This window comes from Rattus norvegicus, chromosome 2 (genome assembly GCF_036323735.1).
Source record: "Rattus norvegicus strain BN/NHsdMcwi chromosome 2, GRCr8, whole genome shotgun sequence".
In the NCBI taxonomy this organism is placed as follows: Eukaryota; Metazoa; Chordata; class Mammalia; order Rodentia; family Muridae; genus Rattus; species Rattus norvegicus.
In genome coordinates this window covers 89,477,933-89,490,486 of record NC_086020.1, presented here as the reverse complement: position 1 = coordinate 89,490,486, position 12,554 = coordinate 89,477,933, and the positions used below count along the sequence as shown (strand labels likewise).

At 38.8% G+C, this 12,554-nt stretch overlaps 1 protein-coding gene across 12 annotated transcripts in view; it reads left to right on the top strand.

Moving 5' to 3' along the window:
* Ralyl (RALY RNA binding protein-like) overlaps nt 1-12,554 on the top strand; it is a 791,470-nt gene that overhangs the window by 691,195 nt on the left and 87,721 nt on the right. For all 12 annotated transcript variants that reach the window (XM_017590724.2, XM_063281532.1, XM_017590727.3 and 9 more), the window contains one exon: nt 11,591-11,754. In XM_017590724.2, the coding sequence (XP_017446213.1) occupies nt 11,591-11,754 (164 nt within the window). The remainder of the gene's footprint in view (nt 1-11,590; nt 11,755-12,554) is intronic.

Below are 12,554 nucleotides of genomic sequence, written 5' to 3'. Positions count from 1 at the left end.
TTTTTTTTTAACACTGCAAAAGAATTAAAAAATCTACTTTTGTTAACCACAGAGGATAAACTAGGTGGGTGGGACCTACCCTGAAATTATAATTTCCACAACTCTGGAGCCTAAACTTAAAGTGTACTAGGTTGAACCTGAAGTGAGAAATCTATCTCCCTTTGTAAGCCTAAACAAAACACTAGGTGGGATCGCCTGGGATTATCACTCCCTAAATCTCTTTAATTCCTTCCTAGTAATTTTCTAAAACATTGGCTCACAGTACAGCTGTTTTGTCCCTTTAGATTCACAAAGACCCTCATATAACTCATACTGCATCCATATATTTGCAGAGTTGAGAAATTATATATTTTTGAACTCATGTATGTAGAACTTTTTCTCCTAGCCTTAAGGGCTTTTCTGAAGAACTCAGTGTTTATCATTTTCTTGACACATAGCCAACTCCTGGATGCTTCCTGTTTCTAACCATCATGGCGTACACTTCTTGAAAGGAAGGTTCCTCCACTGCTAGCACTTGTTCCAGAATATATGTACATTATTACACACGCAAACCTTACGCCCAGCCCAAAGTAGCCATCGACACTTGCAGAGGCTCACTCCAGGGTCCTGTTCCAAGGGCAGGAACCGTTTCACTCTGTCCTTACCAAGGCCATATGAGGCTTAGGGATTTCTGTATGTAGATCTTCTTATTAATGATGTGAGCATTTTAACTTGTTTATATGGACTCTAGTTAGCCAATCATGCTAACAGGAGAGTTTAGGGATAAAGCAGAATATGTCAAAGGCAGTCAGTCTTTTGGTTGTTTATTATTCATGTATTGCCGAGCCATCTTGAGGAAATGATGAGCACCTTCCACTCCATATTAAAAATCTTGTTGCCAGGAACTGCGTAGCAACAGTGATTTTTATCCAGAAAGAGAGAAAATAAATATTTTCAAGGGGACATTTGTCACCAAAATGGATATTTATCAAAAAGTTCTTGAACCCAGACCCAGTGAGAGAGAGACCCAACCGCCTGGTCAGGTGGGCACTCCTGAGGCTGCAGAGCGGAAGAGACCACCAACACTGCTCACCCCTGCCCACATCCCTGGCCCAAGAGGAAACTGTATAAGGCCTCTGGGCTCCCGTGGGGGAGGGCCCAGGAGCGGCAGGACCCCTGCCAGAGACACCGCCGGACCCTGAAGGAAACAGACCGGATAAACAGTTCTCTGCACCCAAATCCCGTGGGAGGGAGAGCTAAACCTTCAGAGAGGCAGACAGGCCTGGGAAACCAGAAGAGACTGCTCCCTGCACACACATCTCGGACGCCAGAGGAAAAAGCCAAAGACCATCTGGAACCCTGGTGCACTGAAGCTCCCGGAAGGGGCGGCACAGGTCTTCCTGGTTGCTGCCGCTACAGAGAGCCCCTGGGCAGCACCCCACGAGCGAACTTGAGCCTCGGGACCACAGGTAAGACCAAATTTTCTGCTGCAAGAAAGCTGCCTGGTGAGCTTGGGACACACGGAAGCAGAATTTCTCTAGAACCGGGCACGCTCTGTGTTTACCGGAAGTCCCACACCCGCGGAACCCGGCCCGCAGCAGCTCTCTGCTCCCAGACCCAGTGAGAGAGAGACCCAACCGCCTGGTCAGGTGGGCACTCCTGAGGCTGCAGAGCGGAAGAGACCACCAACACTGCTCACCCCTGCCCACATCCCTGGCCCAAGAGGAAACTGTATAAGGCCTCTGGGCTCCCGTGGGGGAGGGCCCAGGAGCGGCAGGACCCCTGCCAGAGACACCGCCGGACCCTGAAGGAAACAGACCGGATAAACAGTTCTCTGCACCCAAATCCCGTGGGAGGGAGAGCTAAACCTTCAGAGAGGCAGACAGGCCTGGGAAACCAGAAGAGACTGCTCCCTGCACACACATCTCGGACGCCAGAGGAAAAAGCCAAAGACCATCTGGAACCCTGGTGCACTGAAGCTCCCGGAAGGGGCGGCACAGGTCTTCCTGGTTGCTGCCGCTGCAGAGAGCCCCTGGACACCACCCCACGAGCAAACCTGAGCCTCGGGACCACAGGTAACACCAAATTTTCTGCTGCAAGAAAGCTGCCTGGTGAACTCAAGACACAGGCCCACAGGAACAGCTGAAGACCTGTAGAGAGGAAAAACTACACGCCCGAAAGCAGAACACTCTGTCCCCATAACTGACTGAAAGAGAGGAAAACAGGTCTACAGCACTCCTGACACACAGGCTTATAGGACAGTCGAGCCACTGTCAGAAATAGCAGAACAAAGTAACACTAGAGATAATCTGATGGCGAGAGGCAAGCGCAGGAACCCAAGCAACAGAAACCAAGACTACATGCCATCATCGGAGCCCAATTCTCCCACCAAAACAAACATGGAATATCCAAACACACCAGAAAAGCAAGATCTAGTTTCAAAATCATATTTGATCATGATGCTGGAGGACTTCAAGAAAGACCTGAACACACTTAGGGAAGCACAGGAAAACATTAATAAACAAGTAAAAGCCTACAGAGAGGAATCGCAAAAATCCCTGAAAGAATTCCAGGAAAACACAATCAAACAGTTGAAGGAATTAAAAATGGAAATAGAAGCAATCAAGAAAGAACACATGGAAACAACCCTGGATATAGAAAACCAAAAGAAGAGACAAGGAGCTGTAGATACAAGCTTCACCAACAGAATACAAGAGATGGAAGAGAGAATCTCAGGAGCAGAAGATTCCATAGAAATCATTGACTCAACTGTCAAAGATAATGTAAAGCGGAAAAAGCTACTGGTCCAAAACATACAGGAAATCCAGGACTCAATGAGAAGATCAAACCTAAGGATAATAGGTATAGAAGAGAGTGAAGACTCCCAGCTCAAAGGACCAGTAAATATCTTCAACAAAATCATAGAAGAAAACTTCCCTAACCTAAAAAAAGAGATACCCATAGACATACAAGAAGCCTACAGAACTCCAAATAGATTGGACCAGAAAAGAAACACCTCCCGTCACATAATTGTCAAAACACCAAACGCACAAAATAAAGAAAGAATATTAAAAGCAGTAAGGGAAAAAGGTCAAGTAACATATAAAGGGAGACCTATCAGAATCACACCAGACTTCTCGCCAGAAACTATGAAGGCCAGAATATCCTGGACTGATGTTATACAGACCCTAAGAGAACACAAATGCCAGCCCAGATTACTGTATCCAGCAAAACTCTCAATTAACATTGATGGAGAAACCAAGATATTCCATGACAAAACCAAATTTACACAATATCTTTCTACAAATCCAGCACTACAAAGGATAATAAATGGTAAAGCCCAACATAAGGAGGCAAGCTATACCCTAGAAGAAGCAAGAAACTAATCGTCTTGGCAACAAAACAAAGAGAATGAAAGCACACAAACATAACCTCACATCCAAATATGAATATAACGGGAAGCAATAATCACTATTCCTTAATATCTCTCAACATCAATGGCCTCAACTCCCCAATAAAAAGACATAGATTAACAAACTGGATACGCAACGAGGACCCTGCATTCTGCTGCCTACAGGAAACACACCTCAGAGACAAAGACAGACACTACCTCAGAGTGAAAGGCTGGAAAACAACTTTCCAAGCAAATGGTCAGAAGAAGCAAGCTGGAGTAGCCATTCTAATATCAAATAAAATCAATTTCCAACTAAAAGTCATCAAAAAAGATAAGGAAGGACACTTCATATTCATCAAAGGAAAAATCAACCAAGATGAACTCTCAATCCTAAATATCTATGCCCCAAATACAAGGGCACCTACATACGTAAAAGAAACCTTACTAAAGCTCAAAACACACATTGCACCTCACACAATAATAGTGGGAGATTTCAACACCCCACTCTCATCAATGGACAGATCATGGAAACAGAAATTAAACAGTGATGTAGACAGACTAAGAGAAGTCATGAGCCAAATGGACTTAACGGATATTTATAGAACATTCTATCCTAAAGCAAAAGGATATACCTTCTTCTCAGCTCCTCATGGTACTTTCTCCAAAATTGACCATATAATTGGTCAAAAAACGGGCCTCAACAGGTACAGAAAGATAGAAATAATCCCATGCGTGCTATCGGACCACCACGGCCTAAAACTGGTCTTCAATAACAATAAGGGAAGAATGCCCACATATACGTGGAAATTGAACAATGCTCTACTCAATGATAACCTGGTCAAGGAAGAAATAAAGAAAGAAATTAAAAACTTTTTAGAATTTAATGAAAATGAAGATACAACATACTCAAACTTATGGGACACAATGAAAGCTGTGCTAAGAGGAAAACTCATGGCGCTGAGTGCCTGCAGAAAGAAACAGGAAAGAGCATATGTCAGCAGCTTGACAGCACACCTAAAAGCTCTAGAACAAAAAGAAGCAAATACACCCAGGAGGAGTAGAAGGCAGGAAATAATCAAACTCAGAGCTGAAATCAACCAAGTAGAAACAAAAAGGACCATAGAAAGAATCAACAGAACCAAAAGTTGGTTCTTTGAGAAAATCAACAAGATAGATAAACCCTTAGCCAGACTAACGAGAGGACACAGAGAGTGTGTCCAAATTAACAAAATCAGAAATGAAAAGGGAGACATAACTACAGATTCGGAGGAAATTCAAAAAATCATCAGATCTTACTATAAAAACCTATATTCAACAAAATTTGAAAATCTTCAGGAAATGGACAATTTCCTAGACAGATACCAGGTATCGAAGTTAAATCAGGAACAGATAAACCAGTTAAACAACCCCATAACTCCTAAGGAAATAGAAGCAGTCATTAAAGGTCTCCCAACCAAAAAGAGCCCAGGTCCAGACGGGTTTAGTGCAGAATTCTATCAAACCTTCATAGAAGACCTCATACCAATATTATCCAAACTATTCCACAAAATTGAAACAGATGGAGCCCTACCGAATTCCTTCTACGAAGCCACAATTACTCTTATACCTAAACCACACAAAGACACAACAAAGAAAGAGAACTTCAGACCAATTTCCCTTATGAATATCGACGCAAAAATACTCAATAAAATTCTGGCAAACCGAATTCAAGAGCACATCAAAACAATCATCCACCATGATCAAGTAGGCTTCATCCCAGGCATGCAGGGATGGTTTAATATACGGAAAACCATCAACGTGATCCATTATATAAACAAACTGAAAGAACAGAACCACATGATCATTTCATTAGACGCAGAGAAAGCATTTGACAAAATTCAACACCCCTTCATGATAAAAGTCCTGGAAAGAATAGGAATTCAAGGCCCATACCTAAACATAGTAAAAGCCATATACAGCAAACCAGTTGCTAACATTAAACTAAATGGAGAGAAACTTGAAGCAATCCCACTAAAATCAGGGACTAGACAAGGCTGCCCACTCTCTCCCTACTTATTCAATATAGTTCTTGAAGTTCTAGCCAGAGCAATCAGACAACAAAAGGAGATCAAAGGGATACAGATCGGAAAAGAAGAGGTCAAAATATCACTATTTGCAGATGACATGATAGTATATTTAAGTGATCCCAAAAGTTCCGCAAGAGAACTACTAAAGCTGATAAACAACTTCAGCAAAGTGGCTGGGTATAAAATTAACTCAAATAAATCAGTTGCCTTCCTCTATACAAAAGAGAAACAAGCCGAGAAAGAAATTAGGGAAACGACACCCTTCATAATGGACCCAAATAATATAAAGTACCTCGGTGTGACTTTAACCAAGCAAGTAAAAGATCTGTACAATAAGAACTTCAAGACACTGAGGAAAGAAATTGAAGAAGACCTCAGAAGATGGAAAGATCTCCCATGCTCATGGATTGGCAGGATTAATATGGTAAAAATGGCCATTTTACCAAAAGCAATCTACAGATTCAATGCAATCCCCATCAAAATACCAATCCAATTCTTCAAAGAGTTAGACAGAACAATTTGCAAATTCATCTGGAATAACAAAAATCCCAGGATAACTAAAGCTATCCTCAACAATAAAAGGACTTCAGGGGGAATCACTATCCCTGAACTCAAGCAGTATTACAGAGCAATAGTGATAAAAACTGCATGGTATTGGTACAGAGACAGACAGATAGACCAATGGAATAGAATTGAAGACCCAGAAATGAACCCACACACCTATGGTCACTTGATTTTTGACAAAGGAGCCAAAACCATCCAATGGAAAAAAGATAGCATTTTCAGCAAATGGTGCTGGTTCAACTGGAGGGCAACATGTAGAAGAATGCAGATCGATCCATGCTTATCACCCTGCACAAAGCTTAAGTCCAAGTGGATCAAGGACCTCCACATCAAACCAGACACACTCAAACTAATAGAAGAAAAACTAGGAAAGCATCTGGAACACATGGGCACTGGAAAAAATTTCCTGAACAAAACACCAATGGCTTATGCTCTAAGATCAAGAATCGACAAATGGGATCTCATAAAACTGCAAAGCTTCTGTAAGGCAAAGGACACTGTGGTTAGGACAAAACGGCAACCAACAGATTGGGAAAAGATCTTTACCAATCCTACAACAGATAGAGGCCTTATATCCAAAATATACAAAGAACTCAAGAAGTTAGACCGCCGGGAAACAAATAACCCTATTAAAAAATGGGGTTCAGAGCTAAACAAAGAATTCACAGCTGAGGAATGCCGAATGGCTGAGAAACACCTAAAGAAATGTTCAACATCTTTAGTCATAAGGGAAATGCAAATCAAAACAACCCTGAGATTTCACCTCACACCAGTGCGATTGGCTAAGATCAAAAACTCAGGTGACAGCAGATGCTGGCGAGGATGTGGAGAAAGAGGAACACTCCTCCATTGTTGGTGGGATTGCAGACTGGTAAAACCGTTCTGGAAATCAGTGTGGAGGTTCCTCAGAAAATTGGACATTGAACTGCCTGAGGATCCAGCTATACCTCTCTTGGGCATATACCCAAAAGATGCCTCAACATATAAAAGAGACACGTGCTCCACTATGTTCATCGCAGCCTTATTTATAATAGCCAGAAAATTGAAAGAACCCAGATGCCCTTCAACAGAGGAATGGATACAGAAAATGTGGTACATCTACACAATGGAATATTACTCAGCTATCAAAAACAACGAGTTTATGAAATTCGTAGGCAAATGGTTGGAACTGGAAAATATCATCCTGAGTGAGCTAACCCAATCACAGAAAGACATACATGGTATGCACTCATTGATAAGTGGCTATTAGCCCAAATGCTTGAATTACCCTAGATCCCTAGAACAAACGAAACTCAAGACGGATGATCAAAATGTGAATGCTTCACTCCTTCTTTAAATGAGGAAAAAGAATACCCTTGGCAGGGAAGGGAGAGGCAAAGATTAAAACAGAGACTGAAGGAACACCCATTCAGAGCCTGCCCCACATGTGGCCCATACATATACAGCCACCCAATTAGACAAGATGGATGAAGCAAAGAAGTGCAGACCGACAGGAGCCGGATGTAGATCGCTCCTGAGAGACACAGCCAGAATACAGCAAATATAGAGGCGAATGCCAGCAGCAAACCACTGAACTGAGAATAGGTCCCCTATTGAAGGAATCAGAGAAAGAACTGGAAGAGCTTGAAGGGGCTCGAGACCCCAAAAGTACAACAATGCCAAGCAACCAGAGCTTCCAGGGACTAAGCCACTACCTAAAGACTATACATGGACTGACCCTGGACTCTGACCACATAGGTAGCAATGAATATCATAGTAAGAGCACCAGTGGAAGGGGAAGCCCTGGGTCCTGCTAAGACTGAACCCCCAGTGAACTAGTCTATGGGGGGAGGGCGGCAATTGGGGGAGGGTTGGGAGGGGAACACCCATAAGGAAGGGGAGGGGGGAGGGGGATGTTTGCCCGGAAACCGGGAAAGGGAATAACACTCGAAATGTATATAAGAAATACTCAAGTTAATAAAAAAAAAAAATCAAAAAAAAAAAAAAGTTCTTGAAATTATTGAGTGTTTATTACTTGGTTGTATATAATCTATATACATATTACAGCTTCAATCCTCAATCTTTTGTTTGACTTGGACATCTTCCTAGTTATTAGCAAAAGTGAACATCAAGGGAAAAAATAAGAAAAGAAAAGAAAAAAGACATAAAAGAAAAAAGAAAGTCAGCAGCATGGCATTGATTTAGTAGAACTTCTACTAGAAAATAAATATATTATGCCAATTAAACATGAAGTTGATCACTAAGGATGGTTAAAAACTCTTCATATACAGACAGACATCTTCTTTGAGCATGCTTATATATGTATTATAGTTTTGGTTATTTGAAAACTGCATAGATGAGTAAAAGGAGAGCTTAGAAAATTACACTATTTGTTTCATTGTATAAAGTTGAGAGTTACAGGGATTTTTCTCATGTATTTCCCACAGACAGCATTATAGCTAAATTCCAGCAATAAAATATTCTCATAGTAATAAAAATTACATTTGTTTTCTATGCTTACATTAATATGACACTAAATTGCTTTTATCCATAGCAAACCTGCTTTGAGGATGAGAGATGAAAAATAATATTTTTCTTCTAAGAGATAAGCTATGACCACATCATTAAATAAATGTGTAAAAATTAGACTTACCAGCTTTTACATTGTGCTAAGAAATAATATCACGAATCTCTAGTTTTATTTAAAGAAAACAAAAGTCAAATAGAAAACATGTGATTGAAAATTTTAAATGTTTCTGGAATTAAAATCTTGCAAAATTCTTCTAAGGTCACTTACACTAACTCTAACTATATTTATTTGATTGACAAATAGAGGGAAGATTTGTTGAGTATTCATTTTAAAATTGACTTTGGGAAAGAGAAGATTATATGCTTGGCTTCATAATAACCATTATTTATTCAACAAGTATTAGAATGATTTGTTTTTTCTGTACTATTATGGAAAACTAAAGAAACCTAAAGAAAAATAATAAAAATGTAATTGTAAGTATGAATGAAATAATATAATGGTAAAAGTCATTTAGAGACTTTAATCAACCTTTGAAAATCTGGTTCTAGTTCATTGTATGTGACTGTAATTTCCATAGACAGCATATAATATTAAACGATCTGTCTTTACTCCCCATGCTACTTATAAGGATAAATTAATTAATTTACTGTAAAGTGAATTCTGCTAAAAAAAACAAAAACAAAAAACAAAAAACGCTGTGTCCTTCTTTCTCACCCCTCACATTTCCCTTTGCATATAGAAACTCTAGGCCATCTCTCAAGCCCAGAGAAACTGCTTTCCTGGACTTTCCTACCTGACATGGTACATTTTAAGCATGAAAGTCATGACCAGCTTCCTTCTCTATATTTCTAGTGAACGTAGAAGTGCAAATGATATTTAAGAGTGCTTCCCTGCTATTAAATATTAGAATTTTATTCAAATTTGAAGTGTCTATACCTTCTTTTCATCTTGTTCTGTACGTTATATATGATTTTCAAACTCTTAAATTCCAGTGCATCCCACAGTCACATCACAGTGGCAGAAAATTGGTGAAAATCCCACATGATTCTTTAAACCCACTTGCCATTGAGAGATGAGAGCAGAGAAACCCAACACAAGGCATAGGTTCCGGATCACTGCTTGGAGAGTATGACAACATGGGTTTCAGTGACCTAGAGAGCACTGTTAAAGGTTAAAGGACACTGAAATTGCAGTAACAATGAATATGGCAGATCGTTTGCTCAGCACACCCATCACAGAGTTTTTACATCTCTATGTATCTCACTGTATTATGGGGATTTTCTTTATGCAATTAGGTTTGCTTATTTAATGAACCTCTTCAATTCTCGTGAAAAGCTACAGAAACATTTTACCTCAAATGGTAATTTCTGACCTGAAGATGAGCCAAATGGCATATTTTACTCCCCTTGATAGTCTTGGGTCTTGTATTTTAATTCACTGACTTGGGGACCTTTGTAATTTCGTCTTATAAATAACTAATGTACATTCTGTTTTATGATTGAAATGAGGGCAGATTTTCTTGACCCTTCTGATTTCCAGTTCTCTGTTGGTATGGACTGTCTTCATAACCCTCTGTGCCTCATACAGCTGTGGACTTTGAAGGAAACCCTAGCATCCTGACATCCCCTGCTCTCTGCCATCAGGTCCTCAGCTCTGTTGGACTTTGCCACTTCATACATGCCCTCTTGACCTCTGCTATATTTGACTTCTTTTCTTTTGTACACAGGTAGAAGATGATCTTTGTATCAAAGCGTTCTCTTTTAAATTTTATTGTCCATATATCTTATCACGTAGTAATCATGATTTTTTAAGTAAACTATTGAAAACAATTTTATATTTATATTTCATATTTTATTTTCCCAAAAGAGATTATCACATTTTCAGAAATATATGTACACAACATAAACTTTTATGAAATAACTTCTTGTAGAAAATTTTTAATTATGCTTTTCAGTTCTAGTTTCTGTTCTCTAGATTTCATATTGTTTTATTCTCTGAATTTCATATTGATTTATTTATTGATTGTTTTAAATGAATTACAGAACTAAAATTCATATAATTGTGTCAAAATAAAATATATAGCAATCATAAATGGAAATCAATAATGCCTTTTCTTTTGTACTGGGTGATGTAATTATATATCATATTTGTTAGCAAATAGATTAAATGTATCCTAGCATTTTCTCCCTAAGTTGTTATGCTTCTCGAATATGCTATCACATAGAACATTGGTGCATATGAATATACAGAATGAATAATATGACTCATTTGAGTCTCTGGGTAGCATATTTACTTATGTGAGCTAAAACCCATATGCCTTTATTGCTTTAGTGTTTGATGAAAATACATTGCTGTGATGAATATCAGTTTTTCTTTTACTCAGAGTAGAAAATTCATTTTCTTTTCATGTAGAAAACATTTTACCAGCTAACTCTACAAATGACTTTATTTCCATTTGTATACTTGAAAATAGAATAACAAAGTGTTCTGATTACCAATTCCCTCTAATACTTCAGTCAACCCATTTCTACCTTCAGGCTAGCTCAGTTTCATTTAAACCTAGCCTCAGGCAGAGAGGACCCTGTTTTCTGCAAACAACCTAAGAACCATTCTGATATGGTTCTTACATTGTCTTCTTGAGCTAGTTTTATCTCTACTTTTCCAGATAAACTGATAATTCAATTTGTTGATTTGTTTGTGACTCTGTGTAACCATTCTACTTTTAGGTAATATGATAAATTTCTAATGTATAAGAGGAAGGTGCATGCTCAATATTAGAATAAGTTTGTTCAAATTAAAAAATACATCATAGGACAAAGATCAACTTTATATTGGCAATTTTATATTGCTATCAGGGAAAAACTCCTTATCTTACAAAAGTTCAGAGTCAAGTCAAATTCTAACATCTTGAAAAAGCATCCTGTTGGTTTCTGAAACATAAATTGACTGATATATACTTTGTCTGAACAAGGGCAAACATAGTCATCACAAAATCTTGCCAGAGCAGTGTCTGAATAATCCATGTTTCCTAGAACATTTAGGCATCTTACCAACTCTCAACCATTTGTGTTTGTGAAGGCTGTTTGATTACCATGGCCGTGTACCTCCGCCTCCTCGAGCTGTCATCCCACTTAAACGTCCCAGAGTGGCTGTCACCACCACACGCAGGGGAAAAGGTGTCTTTTCCATGAAAGGGGGATCCAGATCTTCTGTTGGTGGGTCATCTTCATCAGGCTCTAAGTGTAAGTAGCACCCCATTTTATTTCCCTGTACATAAAGTAGGAATAACCATCATTGCGTAAACTAGTGGAACAACATGAATGATTATCTATTCTTGATTTCCACCACACTGCATACAGTAGGTAAAAGAGTAAAAGTGGTAAACCAGGACTGATTTTAATAGAATTTTATCATTTTAAATTATTCTATGCCATAAGCCTTGTCAGACCTGGAAATAGAATGTGTTGCTTTTAATAAGGAAACACTCTCATTTGAAAAGAGTACATAGTCTTTCTTTCCAGAGAAACTTGTGAATAATATGTACTTCAGATGCTTTAGAATTAAGACAATCAAGATTAAAGATTGACAAATAATATGATAGATGTTTTAAAGACTAACTTACCAATTACCTATGTCATTATATGAGATCTGTATCTGAATATGTATTTCAAAAACAATTAAAACTCATAGATTGATGAACATTTCTCCTCCAGTAGTGTGCATAACATCTTCCAGCATACAATGAAACTAGCCAGTAGCTAAGATGCTTTCACATGAGTCAGTAATATGTAGAGATAACCAGCTTTCTAACTAAGTGTGGATATTCGAAAACTTCATATGGACTGACTGAGAAAACCTCTATATTTTCATTAGAATATGGTTGCTAAAGAAAATAGTAGCACATTTTCTGTCTTTCTAGAAATTATATTTTAATACAGAAAAGGTAGGAGCTAAGTTGATATACTATTAGTATATGGTATGAGAAAGAATGTCATAGATGAAACTGGAAGAGTTGTGTTTCATATAATAGTCTGCAATTGTC